This window comes from Ylistrum balloti, unplaced genomic scaffold, assembly GCF_031769215.1.
Source record: "Ylistrum balloti isolate Yb309-2 unplaced genomic scaffold, AGI_CSIRO_Ybal_v1 Utg370160, whole genome shotgun sequence".
NCBI classification, from domain to species: Eukaryota; Metazoa; Mollusca; class Bivalvia; order Pectinida; family Pectinidae; genus Ylistrum; species Ylistrum balloti.
In genome coordinates this window covers 968,612-990,205 of record NW_026782156.1, presented here as the reverse complement: position 1 = coordinate 990,205, position 21,594 = coordinate 968,612, and the positions used below count along the sequence as shown (strand labels likewise).

At 35.8% G+C, this 21,594-nt stretch overlaps 2 protein-coding genes across 2 annotated transcripts in view; one reads left to right on the top strand and one right to left on the bottom strand.

The window, feature by feature from the left end:
* LOC132550984 (sperm flagellar protein 2-like) overlaps positions 1-1,558 on the top strand; it is a 29,421-nt gene extending 27,863 nt beyond the window's left edge. The window contains exons 36-39 of the mRNA XM_060215085.1: positions 63-187; positions 462-645; positions 1,027-1,152; positions 1,490-1,558. Coding sequence (XP_060071068.1) covers positions 63-187; positions 462-645; positions 1,027-1,152; positions 1,490-1,558 — 504 coding nt within the window. The remainder of the gene's footprint in view (positions 1-62; positions 188-461; positions 646-1,026; positions 1,153-1,489) is intronic.
* Positions 1,559-3,754: 2,196 nt separating this feature from the next.
* Positions 3,755-21,594, bottom strand: part of LOC132550972 (nardilysin-like) — a 45,981-nt gene continuing 28,141 nt past the window's right edge. Inside the window, exons 25-31 of the mRNA XM_060215073.1 lie at positions 21,328-21,402; positions 20,876-21,019; positions 20,352-20,488; positions 18,290-18,380; positions 5,823-5,939; positions 4,304-4,393; positions 3,755-3,943 (exon numbers count right to left, since the gene is read on the bottom strand). Of these exons, the coding sequence (XP_060071056.1) occupies positions 3,755-3,943; positions 4,304-4,393; positions 5,823-5,939; positions 18,290-18,380; positions 20,352-20,488; positions 20,876-21,019; positions 21,328-21,402 (843 nt within the window). The remainder of the gene's footprint in view (positions 3,944-4,303; positions 4,394-5,822; positions 5,940-18,289; positions 18,381-20,351; positions 20,489-20,875; positions 21,020-21,327; positions 21,403-21,594) is intronic.

The window sequence follows — 21,594 nt, the reverse complement described above, 5'->3', positions numbered from 1 at the left end:
ATGTCTTGCATTCTTGTGTAATTCATAAGTAATTGCTTATTTTTTAAAAAATTTCTCCACAGTTAATGTACTTTGGTGCTTCGTCCCATGCAAACGAGGGATTCTTGCGCTCACTCAGTGTATCAGCAGGCCAGCACATGCCTAGACTGCCAAAACCAGAACCTACGGCTCCCAGTATAGCAGAAAGGTAACAAGACTTTTTCCGATATATTCTAGATATGTTTCTGTTTTACGAATAACTTCCTATTATTCATATCTCGCAGAAACTTCATTTTCAGAAGTACTTTATATGAAACATTGATATTTCAACCTCAGCTTCACATGGATTCATCGTAATCCTCCGTTTCAAAGTGAATTGCTAAAAGTCCAGTTTTACACTTATCAAGGTGTATTATACATGTATCAACTTGCACACATACAATAGTAAATAAGGTCCCTGAATTTCATCTTTGGTTTTGCAGTACACCGGATATTGTGGATGACCCCTCGCCACCCCCTCCCATCCCCACAGATATCCCTGCTGAAGCAATGGATGCCTTAGTTCCTCTTGAGGCTCTGTACCGTGTGTTCCACCATGGGGAGTCAGCCAAGGGTGACAGCCATCGTTTCAGTGTATGTGCTGACCCAGAAGATGCCACGTCTAGGGTAGGTGGTCAAGTGTCAGACTTACTGTTTAAAAACTCACACAAAGGCCCCAGTTTTTCTAAATTTAGCAAATCCCTTCTTTTGGAAAGCATTACAAAATTGAAGGAAAATGTTAAGAATTACCTTTACAAAAGGTGAGGAATGTTCCGGAAACTTGGATTAGACATATATACAACATATTTTCTGATGAGGAAATGAGTTTTAGGCAAACATGGATAATATTATTGTTGGTAAAGGTGAAGTTTAGATATCTCTTTTAATTATCAACACATGAAATTAATGAATTTTATGTATGATATAGAGAGTAAAATCAAACTAGAATGAACACTGATCCAAATACTTTTAAGGTTAATAAACATTTGAGATTGATTGTTTCTACAGGAGAAGCTGTCAAGTGTCTACCAGGAACTTGGAAGTGATAATGCTGAACCTGTCCCCTTTAAGGTTCTAATGGAGCACCCCCTCATTCAAGACATCGTTAATGCCTGTAGCACATTCAAAACACTGGTAGGTATACTAGAAAACCTTGTGATTCTTGTATAACAATAGGTAGAGATATTTTCTATGGGAGTGTTGATTCAGTCACATGTAAGTATGTGAAAGAATTAAAAAAAACTTTGAAAAAAATTGATTGGTTATGTAAAAGCTTATGGTATTTCCTTGTCTTCTTATAAGCTCAGAAAATTTTTATTTTTAGTCTAGAGATAATTTATCATGGATCAATATGGTTAACATTTTAAACTTCTTTAGAAACCCACAATTTTCCTTGTAAAACATCTGTACTACTTATTGACATATTTGCCAAACTTAATGGTAATTCTTTATGAAATTTTGTTTTTTTCAGGATATTAAGGGCATTCTGTCCAACCCCCATCCAGATTTGGATCTCCATAGCACCAAGACTATGGAATAGGAAATCAGACTGGATCAAACTGGGTCATTCAGACCAAATAAATGACATTTGAATATGTGTGAAAAATACCTAGACTTTCACTTGCAATCAAACAACTTCAAGTATGATATTGAACAATGAATTAGTAATGACTTCAATGACTTAATATCAGTAGAAATATTAGATGGAAAAATCCCAGAATTGTTTTCCTGTTCTTCTTTAACAAGTAGTCATAATCTCTTCTAAAACATTAAAGCTGCTTTATTTTTGCAGAATATTCTTCACATGTCATGCAGTAGGATAAATTTTTATCTGCCAACACCTCTGCCTCCATCATTTGTAGATTCACAATAGATACACTGTAAAAACCTTACTGCATTTACATGGTGTGGCCATTGATTGGCTGTGTGTTACTTGTGTCCTGAAGCTGTTCCTGTTGGACACTTCTCACACATACCAGAAGCACTGCATTTTTCTCTATTTAAAGTCCATAAACCGTTTCTTGTAATACCTGGATATTGGTTGTGATCTAATCTAGTTATCTCCCTTTGCCCAGGTACCGTTAGCAAGTTGTGTTTTAGGACAATTTACTATTGTATATAATTTATATTATTAATATTTTAGTTAGAATTCTTTTGCTTTTGCATAAGTGTGGTAACTTTCAGTAGTTTTTTTATTTTAACATCATCATTAAGTGGACAGAGTGCTAACATATTGGTTAAAAAATACGAAGGCTTCAAATACAGCTGCTCTCAGCATAATTTATATAATTTCTGTGAGGAATTTATTTTTAAACTTTTTCATTTTCTGTCTGCTAAAGTAACATTTCATACATCATGTATATATATCATTAGTATATATTTCCATCCAGAGATGCTATTTATAAATTGATTTGTACTTGTAATAAGTTTTGACTGTGATAAATAGTGTTTTCACTAAAAAAAAGTCTATCATTTTATCTCTTTTGAGATTGGAAATAAATGTGATGTTAATATTGATATTTTAAAGGAAAAAAAATTGTTATTGAATAAATCAAGTAAAAATCAATTTCGTTTTTAAAGTTTTTATTGGTACAAGGAAGTTGGTGGTTGGGTGGCACAATGGTAATGCATTCACCTTTCATCTGGGCGTCTGGGGTTTGATTCCCGAAATGGATGTGAAAAAGTATGAAGTCACCTGTCTTACCATGTGGGTTTTCCTTAAGCACTCCAGTTTCCTTCCACAGTAAGACCCTTTTTGTATTTCTATCCGGGTCAACAAGAGTGATTAATGTAAGTTAGATTAACTTGTTTTGCAATTGTTGTAAAATAAAGGGTATTTTTCTCACTGTACTTTATATGATTTAGATATTATAATCATATAGGACATTGTGATGGATTTTTTTCCTTTAAAAATCCTAAATTTCTCATAGCACAATACCTTACTTCAAACATGTAGCTTATAAGGTTATTGCAAGATGGTGTAATGTCAGAGAGAACCAAAGTATGATAGTACTGGAGTAGGGTCTCGTCTGCAATTCAGATAGTATAGTGATAATATGTAAGGGTGTCCTTCAGGAAACGTATGAGGAAATGAGGAGTGGTAGTGAGCCACAAAAAGTTAGGATTAGAGACCTTGTCAGTGGTTTTGCCTGATGAAGTTGTAGTAGTCTTGGATAGTGTGTGATATGGTGGTAACACACTTGCCAAATTCACATTGCATACTTCAGTCTGGGCCAACAAGAGGGGTTAATATCACCTAACAGCTTGTCCTGCTATTGTCTGTTATGAAATAAAACATAAATTTACAGGACTTAGGTCTTGAAACCTTTACTACTATCATATAATGATGAGTTATATCATGAGTTAAATTTAAAATAAGATGCAAAAAAGAACAAAGTAACATGATGACACAGCCTTTCAAGAAGTTCAAGAATCTCTGCATAGAGTAGGTCAAACCTAATTTCAGTTCAGACAATGCTATTCTTAAAAACTAACAGGTACCTCAAATAGCACATGGCAATTGCAAGTATATCTGAGTAGTGTAAATGTGATATCCCCCATAGCACAAACAGTGTCACAATAGATCATGATCCTCTCCTCTTGCTTTTGTTATGATATATCCACCAGAAAAATGCATGTGAAAAAAATCTTGAATTTAAATTGAAAGACAAATATCACAGAAAATTGGAATGATGACAAATGACTATTTAATTGAGTTAATAAATATCATGTACAATCAAGATGTTATTTTTGTGAATGGCAGCACTTTTAAAGTTTGTTTGTAAAGTTTGATGTCAGTGACAGGTGTGGAATGACTCTGGTCCTCGTCAACAAAACAGGTTAGGGGATACATGTCTGATGGCTGCTCCTTCTGACCAGCAACAGTTGTAGATGACGATGGCTGGTCCTCAGTCTTCCCAACAATCTTATAAAGAAAGACCCTTCATCAGCCCAATACTCAATACAGAGACAGGAGATCTCCAGACAAGATTAACGTTATAAAAACAACAAGGGGCAATAACTCTTCGAAGTATAGTTGAATCAAACGCACATTTAAGATAGAAATTCATATCATGGTGATTAATCCCACTAACTTTGAAAGTGATCAGTTGAACACTATGGGAGGAGATCTCTGAACATATAACAGTTTACAATGTACAAACAACAACATACCATAACACATATTGTTAATTTTTGAGTGGCGTATACAAATCACAATTTTCAAATAGACGGAAGCTATTCCAATCAGAAGAAAGAGTCTAATGAGCCATTAAAAATTGCTTACCTGAAAACTGATCTTTCTGTGCCTGCCTTTCTCATACTGTAAATACCAATCCTTCAATATATCTAATGTCAAGGTGGGTAGTATGTTGATCTGAAACAAAGTTGACAGTAAATGTACATATTTCAGACTGAGATGAGCATATACACATCTTCATCACTGAAATTTCTCACAAATGCATCTTGCAGGGGATGATTATTAATAATAATGCCATTCAAACTGGATTACAAGATTCGTCGAAGTGCTTCTCAGTTATGATTTTAAAAATACCAGCATTTCTTTAGTTTCACTATTTTTCCCCTGAAGAATTGTGATTTTTTTTCCAAGGAAGGTAATATTTATATTCAGAGCCGGAGCAAAATCTCTTTTCTGACAGAAAACTTGTTTTATCCCAGAGTCAGGGTCTTTTTATTTATTTAATAAAAATTATATCGAAATATTTAGAATGCATCATACTGCATAAGAAAATCTCAACCACTTTCTTCAAATTCCTGAAATTTTCCACTTATTTTCATGAACAAACAATATCGGGAACATTCTACTTCAGAAATCATGATGTGTTGCTGGTACAAGTACATATGTCCTTTTTTATCATTATTTCTCTGTTTTCTTTTTGAACAAACAGAACTATGTAATCCTAAATTCCCCAATTTCTGAAAAATTAAAATTCTTCATTTCATAAATGAAAGTTCATAACTAAATATAGTGAGGTACTTGATTTAAATTCAGAACATGACACTCTACATTCCTAAAAAGTATTCACATTCAAAAATTTGGCAATCAAAGACTATATAGAAATAACACACATATAGACTTGATGATAATACAAGGAACAAAAGGGTTATAACTCTGCCTGTACAAATATATAAAGCCTGGCCCCACTTGTATAAAACATCTCAACTTGAGATTTCCTCAAGTCGAGATTTTCCTCAGCTGATATCTCCTCAAAAACGGTTTGTATAAAATTTTCTCAAGGAACAGGAGGAAGTCATCGGCTAGGATGTCCTGAAATTCCTTGAGGAATTTTCACACAAGATATTTTCAAGGAGATATTAGCTGAGGAAAATCTGGGCTTGAGGAAATCTCAAGTTGAGATGTTTTATACAAGTGGGGCCTGATCTTAACAAGCAATACTTCATCCTCCAAAAAAGTTACACTGGTAGGTAAGATTATACAAGTATACTATACAGATAAGTCAGTAGAAAGTGAAAGTATAGTTTTCTCTGATAACAAACATTGGTACCAAGACAGAAAATCAATATCCTGGAAATCGTATCATGGTCTGTGAGGGATATTGATCGCTGTGAGGTTCAAATATGAGCATGCACATAATTTGTTCCAAGAAAAAGAACATCCAGAGAAAGTGATCTCATGAAAATAAGATATATAGAAATATTTTATTATCCTATATTGTACAAATGGATAGTCCATTGTTATTGGTACATCAGAATTAGAAATGTACAATATTGCATACTTTCCCATCAAAAGTGATTTTGACAAGATCTTTAGTTTTGACGATTACCTCTCGCTCCAGAATATCAAAGATGTAGGTTTGATCATAGATCTCCCTCCAGTGACGACCAGCCTCCTCTCCAAGGTGTGTGTCCTCACAGCGTTTGTTGGCTATCACCGAGTCCACCTAGTGTGTAGACAGATACAATATTATAGACTAAGGTCATAATGCTTAAGAGAAATATAAACCAAAATTGGTCAAGTTCCAATTAGGAATTCTGGACAAAAAGCATTTTTTAAAAGAAAAAGTTGACAGATTGAAGAACACAACATCATGGCATAAGCTCACCAGTCCTATGGAACAAACAACCTCAAAATCCAAGTCAAATAATTATGCTCAGTTGTCATTTGTATTTACAACAGTGGTGAAGTGTGCTATACGAAAGCCTCTGTACTTACATGACAGCAAGCAAATGCTGTGTAATAATCAAGTCTACCCCTATGCATTGCTGTCTTTAAATTATACCAATGTTTTTTTATTGCCCTCCCCTTGACAATAGGTAAAAAGCAATGTATTGGCACCCTGGGCTTAACACACAGTAATAAAGTAACAATGTTAACTTCTGTGCATTAGATAAAAAGACTGTGTAGCTTCATATTTTGTTGATACTGAATAGTCCTTTACTGAGATTTAAAGTAAGTTTACCTTCGAACATAATGTATGTGACAACCAGGAGAGAAATGGTACATTTGACTTCAGTTGACATGAAAGCAGGCCGATACATTACTATAGAGACTGTGACATGAAAGCAGGCTGATACATTACTATAGAGGCTGTGACATGAAAGCAGTCTGATACATTACTATAGAGGCTGTGACATGAAAGCAGGCTGTTACATTACTATAGAGACTGTGACATGAAAGCAGGCTGATACATTACTATAGAGGCTGTGACATGAAAGCAGGCCGATACATTACTATAGAGGCTGTGACATGAAAGCAGGCCGATACATTACTATAGAGACTGTGACATGAAAGCAGGCCGATACATTACTATAGAGACTGTGACATGAAAGCAGGCCGATACATTACTATAGAGACTGTGACATGAAAGCAGGCCGATACATTACTATAGAGACTGTGACATGAAAGCAGGCCGATACATTACTATAGAGACTGTGACATGAAAGCAGGCTGATACATTACTATAGAGGCTGTGACATGAAAGCAGGCCGATACATTACTATAGAGGCTGTGACATGAAAGCAGGCCGATACATTACTATAGAGACTGTGACATGAAAGCAGGCCGATACATTACTATAGAGGCTGTGACATGAAAGCAGGCCGATACATTACTATAGAGGCTGTGACATGAAAGCAGGCCGATACATTACTATAGAGGCTGTGACATGAAAGCAGGCCGATACATTACTATAGAGACTGTGACATGAAAGCATGTTGATACATTACTATAGAGGCTGTGACATGAAAGCAGGCCGATACATTATAGAGGCTGTGACATGAAAGCAGGCCGATACATTACTATAGAGGCTGTGACATGAAAGCAGGCCGATACATTACTATAGAGGCTGTGACATGAAAGCAGGCCGATACATTACTATAGAGACTGTGACATGAAAGCATGTTGATACATTACTATAGAGACTGTGACATGAAACTGTGACATGAAAGCAGGCATGAAAGCAGGCCGATACATTACTATAGAGACTGTGACATGAAAGCAGGCCGATACATTACTATAGAGACTGTGACATGAAAGCAGGCTGATACATTACTATAGAGGCTGTGACATGAAAGCAGGCTGATACATTACTATAGAGGCTGTGACATGAAAGCAGGCTGATACATTACTATAGAGGCTGTGACATGAAAGCAGGCCGATACATTACTATACAGGCTGTGACATGAAAGCAGGCCGATACATTACTATAGAGGCTGTGACATGAAAGCAGGCCGATACATTACTATAGAGGCTGTGACATGAAAGCAGGCCGATACATTACTATAGAGGCTGTGACATGAAAGCAGGCCGATACATTACTATAGAGGCTGTGACATGAAAGCAGGCTGATACATTACTATAGAGGCTGTGACATGAAAGCAGGCCGATACATTACTATAGAGGCTGTGACATGAAAGCAGGCCGATACATTACTATAGAGGCTGTGACATGAAAGCAGGCCGATACATTACTATAGAGGCTGTGACATGAAAGCAGGCCGATACATTACTATAGAGGCTGTGACATGAAAGCAAGATGATACATTACTATAGAGGCTGTGACATGAAAGCATGAAACATGAAAGCAGGCATACATTACTATAGAGCTGTGATACATTACTATAGAGGCTGTGACATGAAAGCAGGCCGATACATTACTATAGAGACTGTGACATGAAAGCTGGCCGATACATTACTATAGAGGCTGTGACATGAAAGCATGTTGATACATTACTATAGAGGCTGTGACATGAAAGCAGGCCGATACATTACTATAGAGGCTGTGACATGAAAGCAGGCCGATACATTACTATAGAGGCTGTGACATGAAAGCAGGCCGATACATTACTATAGAGGCTGTGACATGAAAGCAGGCCGATGTGACATGAAAGCAGGCCGATACATTACTATAGAGGCTGTGACATGAAAGCAGGCCGATACATTACTATAGAGGCTGTGACATGAAAGCATGTTGATACATTACTATAGAGGCTGTGACATGAAAGCAGGCCGATACATTACTATAGAGGCTGTGACATGAAAGCATGTTGATACATTACTATAGAGACTGTGACATGAAAGCAGGCCGATACATTACTATAGAGGCTGTGACATGAAAGCAGGCCGATACATTACTATAGAGGCTGTGACATGAAAGCAGGCCGATACATTACTATAGAGGCTGTGACATGAAAGCAGGCCGATACATTACTATAGAGGCTGTGACATGAAAGCTGGCCGATACATTACTATAGAGGCTGTGACATGAAAGCAGGCTGATACATTACTATAGAGGCTGTGACATGAAAGCAGGCCGATACATTACTAGAGAGGCTGTGACATGAAAGCAGGCCAATACATTACTATAGAGGCTGTGACATGAAAGCAGGCTGATACATTACTATAGAGGCTGTGACATGAAAGCAGGCCGATACATTACTATAGAGGCTGTGACATGAAAGCAGGCCGATACATTACTATAGAGGCTGTGACATGAAAGCAGGCAAATACATTACTATAGAGGCTGTGACATGAAAGCAGGCCGATACATTACTATAGAGGCTGTGACATGAAAGCAGGCCGATACATTACTATAGAGGCTGTGACATGAAAGCAGGCCGATACATTACTATAGAGGCTGTGACATGAAAGCAGGCCGATACATTACTATAGAGGCTGTGACATGAAAGCAGGCCGATACATTACTATAGAGGCTGTGACATGAAAGCAGGCCGATACATTACTATAGAGGCTGTGACATGAAAGCAGGCCGATACATTACTATAGAGGCTGTGACATGAAAGCAGGCAGATACATTACTATAGAGGCTGTGACATGAAAGCAGGCCGATACATTACTATAGAGGCTGTGACATGAAAGCAGGCCGATACATTACTATAGAGGCTGTGACATGAAAGCAGGCCGATACATTACTATAGAGGCTGTGACATGAAAGCATGTTGATACATTACTATAGAGGCTGTGACATGAAAGCAGGCTATTACATTACTATAGAGGCTGTGACATGAAAGCAGGCCGATACATTACTATAGAGGCTGTGACATGAAAGCAGGCCGATACATTACTATAGAGGCTGTGACATGAAAGCAGGCCGATACATTACTATAGAGGCTGTGACATGAAAGCAGGCATTACTATAGATACATGAAAGCAGGCCGATACATTATAGAGGCTGTGACATGAAAGCAGGCTATACATTACTATAGAGGCTGTGACATGAAAGCAGGCCGATACATTACTATAGAGGCTGTGACATGAAAGCAGGCTGATACATTACTATAGAGGCTGTGACATGAAAGCAGGCTGATACATTACTATAGAGGCTGTGACATGAAAGCAGGCTATTACATTACTATAGAGGCTGTGACATGAAAGCATTGCGATACATTTCTATAGAGGCTGTGACATGAAAGCAGGAAGATACATTAAATAAATCCTGTGACATGAAAGCAGGCTATTACATTACTATAGAGGCTGTGACATGAAAGCAGGCTGATACATTACTATAGAGGCTGTGACATGAAAGCAGGCTATTACATTACTATAGAGGCTGTGACATGAAAGCAGGCCGATACATTACTATAGAGGCTGTGACATGAAAGCAGGCCGATACATTACTATAGAGGCTGTGACATGAAAGCAGGCTGATACATTACTATAGAGGCTGTGACATGAAAGCAGGCCGATACATTACTATAGAGGCTGTGACATGAAAGCAGGCTATTACATTACTATAGAGGCTGTGACATGAAAGCAGGCCGATACATTACTATAGAGGCTGTGACATGAAAGCAGGCCGATACATTACTATAGAGGCTGTGACATGAAAGCACGCCGATACATTACTATAGAGGCTGTGACATGAAAGCAGTCTGATACATTGCTATAGAGGCTGTGACATGAAAGCAGGCTGATACATTACTATAGAGGCTGTGACATGAAAGTATGTTGATACATTACTATAAAAGCTGTGACATGAAAGCAGACTGGCCTTGGAAAATTCAGTAAGTTTCTGAAGAGTGAAGAGGGCTGACTGACTTATCCAACTTTGTGCCTTAGACAACTACATACACTTGTAGATTGGTCTGACCTTAATCCAGATATTGATAGTGCATTATGCATAGGAAAGCAGATCACTGGGCTCTGTAAATTAATATCTTCAGTGTATAATTATAGGGCTCCGGAAATAGTGATGTCACAGAACGGTTGATCTATGTCACCTGCTGCTTAATGACATGTTATTGCAAATTGCACATACCATTTATATCTTCAGTAACAAAACCATTACAAAACATTTTTATAATACTTAACCGTGACGGAGTTCTTATACAAGCCCAACTGGTGAAAATAAGTTAAATACCTGCCTTTTTAAAGTTTAAGAAATCTGAACTGTGAGAATTTGAAAAGCATTATGCACTAAAAAGTGAGACAAATCTATTCAAAACCAGTGCATATGGACATTTTTTAGGACCCCAGAACTATGTTTTTAATAAAAGCAACTTTGAACTCAGGAACTTTTTCAATTTCACACCTGCTTATGACAGAGTATTATCATATAAAAATTGGCTTCTTTAGAATTAATATGATGTCTTTTAAGTAAAGAAAATCTTGATCTTGACCTCAGGAACTTTAAGAAGTTTTCTTGCCTCTATGTATCACAGTTTGTTGTGTGGAATTTCAGAAAGTGGCTTTCTGTAACTTTTAAAGCATCATTTTCATTCTACTGTGAGGCTTACAGTCATGACACATTCAAACCTTTTTCATTTCTAAGGAAATTAACAAAGTATTTTTTTATTTTTGTGTTTTTTGAGTGTGACACCCATGAGCATCTGCACGAAGTCTGTGCTTGCTCTATGTCAAATTTTGAATCTGTTTTGTGTGATAGTTTTCCACTCTGATACGACAGCTGTTCCCAGCTCACAGAACATCCTGGGCCAAACATTTCTTGCAGAGTGAGCTGTCTGAAGCATGCCTGATTAGATTTAGATCTTATGAGCAGATAGACTTATCCATTGGTTGAAAAGTCTCTAGCTCTATATACTGTCCAGTTACCCTTGTTCTATGAGGCCTAACCTTATTGTCCATTAGGATGAAATCATGGACATTGGAGGGTCTGACACAGGCATCAGGGATTACACACCATGGTGTATTTGGGCCATAAGTGTACCATCCTGGAAGACATGAAATTTACTTTTTCCAACAAGTCTTATGCTCTAACACACCATCAATGAATTTTTATCATATCTGTCATGTTCCACAATGCTATCTGTATGAAACTACTTCAGGTTGTCTCCCTACTATGAAGGACTTGTCAGTAGTCAAGACACAATCTGGAATTTTCAGTAAACTTGAAAATGCCTAAGAAATAAATGCCTCACTTGATCTTTGCTTTAAGTTTGATCAATGTCCATGAAAAAGGGAGCTGCTCTGTTTAAATTGAATCAGTTGATAATTTTCTGTATGCAGCAAGGGTGACCTTGTCATTGACCTTGGGTCCTTGAAACACAACCAAGTCCAAAGTATACTCAAAATTGACCTTTGTATAAAATTTGACCAAAATTTTTCATAGAAAGAAATTGGAATTGCCATGGAGGGTTTCTGCCAAGTTTCATCGAAATCAGTCAGAGGTTTTCCAGAAGAAGTAAAAAATGTAAAAAGTTTAAGGACAGACCTTATGTACACATCCTAAAGGTGCATACACTTTTATGGTTGCCTGAACACACTCACAAAGAAGGATTTAATATTTGCTCAAAATACCATGGAAGGAAAATTTCCTAAATGACATTCAAGTATCTATTGAAAAATAAAAGTTATGTATAAACAACGTACAAATCAATCTTCTGAGTATAACTTGACAGCATGAAGTATACGACAAATAACCAGAAATGGGGGTGGGAATCAGTGATGTGATCACAGAGCGATGTTGTTATTGTTGTGAAACACAAATAAACCTATCAGGATTTAGTAACCAACCAATAGGTTCTAACATTTAGAAATGAGATTGGAAAAGGAAATACAATCCTTCAAGTGTTTTGTTTTCTTTAAAGTTGGAAATATCACACACATGTTTATTTTTTGTGTCTCCCTGATAATATACTCTGTAAGAGTTGGATATTATATTTCTTAAACCTTACATACATACTCATGTTAAATCAGTGAATCGCATACAACTATTTAGATAAGCAATGATTCACCCCATTTTTTGCTATATCATGTATAATATACAGATTCAGAAAACAATAGTGATTTTTGGCACTTTTTTCTCCTATAATGAATTTTGAAAGTTGATATGTATGAATTAGAGAAAGTGAAAGTGAAAGTTGCTTGTGTCACTCTATTCTTCCCATTAGGAGTTTTGTAAGTTGATGTGTATGAATTAGAGAAAGTGAAAGTGAAAGTTGCTTGTGTCACTCTTTCTAGAAATTTATCAACAATAACAGCACCACACATACTTCACACCATGAGTGTGGTTGTCCCCAGTGACAGTCAAAACATATCACACTCTTATCAGTTTAACTTATGAGGTGAAGAACAAGGCACATACAGGTAGGTATTCTATCTTTTTTAAACAAATGTATATTTTCTGATATTAGTACAAAATGTATGTGTCATTAATATTTTGGAATATGTTCAGGGGTTAGAATCATGAACTGCCTAGTTTTATGTATCTACACTTTTCCTAAGAAGTGTGTCTACATGTACATGATTCAAGCCAATTCACTAAACCAACTGATAAAGTTGCATACTGAAATATCAGTACCGTATTTTACCGCAAATAAGCCCCCACATCCAGTTAAAAAAAGACTGTCAAAAGAGGGGATGGGGCTTACTTGCGGGCAATCCCCCTGTTCACGACATGTACATGTGTCCGCCATAGATGGGAAGTTTTTATGATGGTGGAGGGAAAGACTACTCTTTTGTTGTACTAACAAATTATATTAGCTGAACATATGTTTTCTTTAACTTTTTAATTTTGATATTTCCTGGTTATGTCAGATCTATTGATATTTAAAACTGAAAAGATTCCAAAGATTGACATACAACAGAAGAGGCATATTTTTTTTTTCTGATAGTTTCACTTTTCTTTTCTATTTCTGAATTTCTTTTTCAGAAAAGAAAAATAAGTTTGAAAGTGGTTTCTCTCCAAAGAAAAAACAGCCTAGTTATACTTTCGGGTAATTGGTGCAGGAATCTTAAAACAATGGCTGAATCTGCAACAGTAACAGCTGTATTAGCACTAGAGACAGCCTGCCAGACAGATGAAAATACCTTCCACAATCAGAATTTCCACAAAGTCAATGACAATTCTACTATGAACCTAATAAACTGTTTGAAACACTCGCACAGAGAGGTGTCATTGTTTTGCAGAACATGCGACAAATTTGTATGTACATCATGTATTGTAGATGGTAACCACAGTAACCACAAACTCTGTGAAATCAGCAATGTTGCAGAGGAAAAACAAATCCAACTTAAGAATGAAGTGAGCTCAAGAGGAAAAGAAATTTGTGAAAAAGTTCAAGACAGCATTACTGTTATGGAACAAGAAAAAAACTCAGTGACAGTAATGTGCAAAACAGAGTCAGAAAAAGTTGCTGAACAAAAAAAATCAATCGTACAAGAGATTGAAAGATGGAGTGAGAATCTGCAGACAATGGTGAAAAATTATCAGGACATGAAAGTTGATAATCTAAACAATCACCTTGTTCAATCAAATACATGTTTGTCACTTCTCAAAGTATTTCAACAAGATCCTGAATCTGTGTATACTACTGACGGCACAAAATCAATTCAGATTTTGGACATTATTCATGCTATAACTGATCCTACAAAAACCCAGGAAGACGACACCTGGAGCTTTCTTCCAGGGTCTGGACTATGTGAAGAGAAGCTACCTACTTTATTTGGAAGACTGGTTGGACTGCCTTGGGAAATGTCTGCCTCTGATACCACTGGGAATATAATACCGACGGGTAATAGTGTTTGTGTGGATAAAGATGAAGCTGTAGAGAGTGACCAGGATTCCACAGATAATGAAAGTTTATATGAGGATGCTATTGAGTCAGGATCATTGTACAAATGTGGGAATTCTGCTATAGATAGAATAGCCCCTATAGATGGGAATGGTGCTTTTATTGTGACAGAAAAAAAGCTGTATATCATTAATTTTAGTAAACACAAAAGAGATATGAAGAAGGAAAAACCACTTATGACTAATGTTATCCATATCACACCTGTTACAGAGGAAGGAATTTATGTACAACAGGCAAGATGTGATGTAGTAACAAGAGTTACGACTACAGGTAAAAAGTATCGTTTTGTGGAGTGTGCAAAGGGAACTCTGAGATGTGTAGGGTTGTCAAAATCCATACAGGTGATCATATACACAGAAAATTCCTCTTTGGAACTGGATAAGATTGGATACACTAAACTATTGATCATTCATGACTTTTCTAGTTATGATCAAAATGGAACCCTTATCAAATCTCTTTTAACTTGTAAGCTTTCTCCAAGCAGTATTTTCAAAAGTCATGTTTCAGACATTGTCATGACAATGTCTGCCTTGTACATTCTTGATTCATCCCTAAATATACCTGACAAGCCATTTGCAAAAGGACATGTTGACAATATTCTTAAAGATATCTCATACACAGGAGCTATAGGAAAAGATCCATCAAGTCAGTTCCATCCTAGAGGAATGTGTCAGGACAAAGATGGTTGTCTTATCATAACAGATTACTGGAACCATGCCCTACACTTACTCACACCTGAGGGAAAATTCAGTAAATTTCTAATGAGAGAAGAGGATGGACTGACCCATCCAACTGCTGTTGCCTTGGACAACTACAGATACTTGTGGATTGGTCAACTTGATGGAACGGTCCATATTATCAAGTACAATCCCTAATCCTTTCAAACAGACCTATCCAACTGCTGTTGCCTTGGACAACTACAGATACTTGTGGATTGGTCAGCTTGATGGAATGGTCCATATTATCAAGTACAATCCCTAATCCTTTCAAACAGACCTATCCAACTGCTGTTGCCTTGGACAACTACAGCACTGTAATTGGGGACTTGATGAGCTTGATTGGATAGTACTAGTCCATATGATCAGGACTGTCCCATCCAGTTGCTGTTGCCTAGGACATCTACAGACACTTGTGTACTGGTCAGCTTAATGTGACGATCCATATTATCAATACAATCCATAATCCTTTCAAATGGACTGTCCCATCCAGTTGCTGTTGCCATGGACATTTACAGATTGGACAATAGGTTAGTCCATACCATCATGTACAGTTGATGAATGAACTGATCCATTCAACTACCACCAGAGACAACTATTAACACTTAAGGATTGATTTAAATGAAAGAACAGTGCTCATCAATAATTAATCATTGATCACCTGAGAAGAACTAATTTATGCAACTACTTGTGTCATAAACAATTTTTACCTTTCCTACAAGTAAGTAATATGAGCTCAAATATCAAATGCTTCACAACATTGATCGAGGGGGAGGTCACTCTCATTTGACAATAACCTGGGAACATGGTTGCAGAATCCAATAAAGTGAAAATAACTTCATATTTACAGCAAAGAAAAGAAAAATTCTGCTGGGTTCAAATGTTGAATTTTATATTTTTCCTATGTAAAGGTATGTAAATAAATGAAAGAAAAAGCAAAATTGTTATTTTTCTACCCAAAATTTCACACATAACTTTGTAAACACATAGTGTGCTTATTTGGTTGAATACGGTAATTAGTCTGAAGTATTAAGTCACCCTGCCCATTTCTCTCAGACTGGCAAGCATATTGAATAATATAGTGTTATGTTTGATACTGAGGTTTGAGATCAGATGAAAGCAGGCTAACTATATAACAAACGTATATTCTACTTATTACATAATGAATTCAGTGTTATAACCTTTTTTTAGAGAAGTCTTTATTAGGAATATTGAAATAGCAGTCCCCTTTTAGTATCCAAATAAACACAAGACCAAAATAGGGGATTTTACATTAGTTTTTTATTTCACATGAGATTAATGAAATAACTCTATGAATTGAGAAAAACTGATGACTGATTTTATCAATATTCTGTTCATCAGAGAATTTAGATATGTAAGCATTATTAAAAACCACGTTCTATTAGACAAATACAAAATCTAAATTGGTCATATTCTCATCCATTTTTTCTTTCTTTTGTGACATCACACCTTGATGTCTTTATAAAAGTATGAAATCACAAAAGAAACAATTGAAACCTTCAGCAAGTAACAACTCAGATGTAGGGAATTTTTTTATCATATTAAAAATCAGCTGACCCCAAACCTCCTATTTCATAGGTACAAAATGATACCTGCATCTGTAGGCCACTTGGTGCAATTTAGAATCCACATGATACCTAAGTTAAGCAGCACAAAGTTTTTCTTGTCTCCAAGACTCTTCCTTTGAATAGGTATTGTCTCTCTGACAGATTTCAGTGTGTTGTAACGTATACAGTTTTACTGATAAACAAGTATGAACAACTCAGTACACGTCTTCATTTTATGATCGAGGTGATAAAAATCACCAGACCCAAAGCTTCATATTTCGTAAGTACATAATAATACTTGCCTCTGTATACAGTGAATTACTTTGTTTGTCTTAGAATCCAGATAATACATTCTGACAATGGAAGAATTACTGATTACAACAACCATAATCCAATGGTGCTTCATTAGCTTCAATTTTCAAATTGTTTATGAGAATGCAAACAAGAGGACCAATCTGCTTGCATTGTTCATCTGGTATTCAATGTTCATCAAAATATAACCAATATTCATTACAAACACATTAACACATGCACCACTGGCATTCAGAGTGGGCACATCCAATCAATTTTAACCAGTTTTCATAACAAACTTTAGTTCTAACACTCAACTTTAAACAGTGGCAGTTATGACCTGGATTAAGGGTTAATGTCATTGCTTTTTTCTTTTTTTTCCCTCAAAATTTGTCAGGCCTAGAAACATCTTTCTACCAGATATTCTGTTTCTCAGACTTATGGTTTATCAGAAGAAGTCTTTGACAGTTGTAACCTTGAATATGAAAAGATCATTTCTTTTTGTTAACTTTGTTGGGCTTCATCCCAAGACCTATCTGTCAAATATCAAGCTCCTAGAACTTTTATTTAATTAGAAGAAACTGTTTTTACCAAAATAAACCCATGTGACCTTAAATATGGGTCATGGTCATTTCTTTTCGCAAACTTTGTCAGGATTTAAACTAAAAACCTATCAGCTTAATATCATGTGTCTGGGCTTTTTGGTCAGTCAGAAGAAGTTGTTTAAAGGTTTTAACAAATTTGACCTCTATGACCTTGAATATGGGTCAAGGTAATTTCTTTTCCTAACTCTGTCAGGCTTCATTCCAGCAACCTACCTGCCGAAAATCATTACATTTTGCCAGTTGGGTATTGAGAATAAGTCGTTCAACTGGAAAAGTTGACAACGGACAGACACACAGACATCGGACACTATGTCACAGTGCCAGGTAAGCTAATAAAAATGTTGATGCTGCTGTCAGTAAAGTAACACCATAGTCTCACTATTGGGACTTTTTGCCAGATAATAACTGGTTTCCATGAATTCATTATTTGTCTCAATGGAAAATTTTGAATCTCAAATAAGGGAGAAAACTCTGGAAAAGAAGGAAGGTATCTATCCAATAACAGAGACGTAAATAATCTTTGTATTATTATGATTTAATACATGATTAATTACACCTACCAATGATTTGAACTCATCCTCTGTCATGCTGTCTATAATTGACCTGAACTCTACCAGGAAGTCATCAATATGCTTGTCTACAGCACTCATACTGGAATACACAAAGCATAATATAGTGAATGGAAGTAGTACTTTAAATGATGAGATACTAATAAATAAATGGATAATTAATGATATTAAATAAAAAGAGGGTCACGAAAGTAAGGTACAATTAGTAATTGTGAGTAACAGTGAACATGAAGGAGTTACAAGAGTATAAATGTTGAGTCACTGTGAATTAATAATGAGTAATAGTGTATTACTGGTGAGCCAATGTGTCAATGACAAACATATACATGAGTAATAATGATTTACAGTGTTTCATGAGTGAGTCATTGTATTGATGGTGAGTCACTGAGTATCAATTTAGGCGTCAGTATATATGACAAGTCAATAGTGTATTAACAACGAGTTATGGTGTATCATTAGTGAGTTATTCTATCAATGGTGAGTCACTGATAATCAATAATGAGTTACAGTGTGTCTTTAGTAAGCCAGTGTATCAAATCTTATAAGTATTCATGAATTTTAGTGAATCACTGGTTAACATGTATCAAATATCAGAGTATCCATAATGAGTTAAGTTATAACATGTATCATTGGTGGGTCAGAGTATCCATAATGAGTTAAGTTGTAACATGTATGATTGGTGGGTCAGAGTATCCATAATGAGTTAAGTTATAACACATATCATTGGTGGGTCAGAGTATCCATAATGAGTTAAGTTATAACATGTATGATTGGTGGGTCAGAGTATCCATAATGAGTAAAGTTATAACATGTATGATTGGTGGGTCAGAGTATCCATAATGAGTTAAGTTATAACATGTATGATTGGTGGGTCAGAGTATCCATAATGAGTAAAGTTATAACATGTATCATTGGTGGGTCAGAGTATCCTTAATGAGTTAGGTTATAACATGTATCATTGGTGGGTCAGAGTATCCATAATGAGTTAAGTTATAACATGCACCATTGGTGGGTCAGAGTATCCATAATGAGTAAAGTTATAACATGTATCATAGGTGGGTCAGAGTATCCATAATGAGTAAAGTTATAACATGTACCATTGGTGGGTCAGAGTATCCATAATGAGTTAAGTTATAACACATATCATTGGTGGGTCAGAGTATCCATAGTAAAGTTATAACATGTATGATTGGTGGGTCAGAGTATCCACAATGAGTTAGGTTATAACATGTATCATTGGTGGGTCAGAGTATCCATAGTAAAGTTATAACATGTATGATTGGTGGGTCAGAGTATCCACAATGAGTTAAGTTATAACATGTATGATTGGTGGGTCAGAGTATCCATAATGAGTAAAGTTATAACATGTATCATAGGTGGGTCAGAGTATCCATAATGAGTAAAGTTATAACATGTACCATTGGTGGGTCAGAGTATCCATAATGAGTTAAGTTATAACACATATCATTGGTGGGTCAGAGTATCCATAGTAAAGTTATAACATGTATGATTGGTGGTTCAGAGTATCCACAATGAGTTAGGTTATAACATGTATCATTGGTGGGTCAGAGTTTCCATAGTAAAGTTATAACATGTATGATTGGTGGGTCAGAGTATCCACAATGAGTTAAGTTATAACATGTATCATTGGTGGGTCAGAGTATCCATAAGGAGTTAAGTTATAACATGTACCATTTGTGGGTCAGAGTATCCATAATGAGTTAAGTTATAACATGTATCATTGGTGGGTCAGAGTATCCATAATGAGTTAAGTTATAACATGTATCATTTGTGGGTCAGAGTTTCCATAATGAGTTAAGTTATAACATGTATCATTGGTGGGTCAGAGTATCCATAATGAGTAAAGTTATAACGATGAACAACACTGTTACTATTTAATTTGAGTCACAGCATAATATTACCAGTGTGACTTTTAGATAGAGTGAAATTCAATGATATCTGTGCTTATTAGCTTACAGGTCTACATCTACATCCATACAATATAAACAATATATGTACCACAACCAAAAAAGAAACAACCAAGGCGACTGACCTGAATTTATTGGCCTGGCACTCAACTGTGATGGCCAATCCAAGAATACCATTTGTTACCAGGAATTCACAGAATGTGCTGTAACCTAGTTGGTGTTTAGTTCGCAGAAAGTCAAAGCAGGGCTCTGTCATACGAGTCTGTAAACATAAATTTTACAAATAACAAAGCTGAGGTCTTTCATACATGTCAATATATATGTATTATACATATAACAAAGCAGGGCTCTTTCACACAATTCAATTTACATATATATCATTTAGAGGGTAAAGCAGGAATCTTTCATACAGGTCAGTATACATGTATTTTATTTAGGGCAAAGCAGGGTTTCTTCATATGAGTAATTCTGTACATTTTTGATACAGTTGAAGTCAGAAAAAATCTCAAAAAAAAAAAAAACCACAAAAAAAAAAAAAAATTGAACAAAGAAAATTTACAGCCTCTTTTCTTTTTCATTTCTACTGTCGTAAATACATTTATGATAATCAGCATTAAAAACCATTTTGTTTATAATGAATTTACATTACCCCTAAGACTTCATTTAGAGTGCTGGTATAGATGGTGCCTGGCTCTGACTGAAGGTACACCACCACACAGGAATTGTTATCATCATAGTTATGACCTCTGACCTGACAGTAGCTATCTCCCACTGGCATCTGGTACAACCGTTTCTACAAACAAAATTGTATTTCATCTGAACATTTTTTCTGCAGACATCTGCATATGCTAGTCTTTGAAAACACTTTATTAAGACAGCTAGTATATTGATTTTTCTTCTCTTACGAGAATTCATATAAATTCATAAAGGTTGTACACATACCACATCTACAAATATGATATGAAAGCTCATTAATATTCAACATTTACGTAAGTTTCTCCGAATGGATGGAATCAGAGAAATCTTTATCTATAACAAATTAATATCTAATACCCATGTATGTTCCTTTTTCAGCTATAAATCAAAGTTTTATTATTTTACCTTTAAAAGTTGTGACTCCGGCAGAGGTGCTCCTTGTAACACAGCATTGATCTTATCCTTGTAACATGTCGCTTCCTTCACAAACAATTAAGGAATTAAAATCAAGAAAGAAAATCAACAAAAAAGCTTTAATTATGCTTTTGTTATGCATTTTACATACTTTAATAAGCATTTATTGAAATACATTTGTGAAAATCATTAAGAAATAACCGAAGCTTTCTTTTTATCTGTGCATTTTGATGTTTGACCTATGATGATGCAAACTTA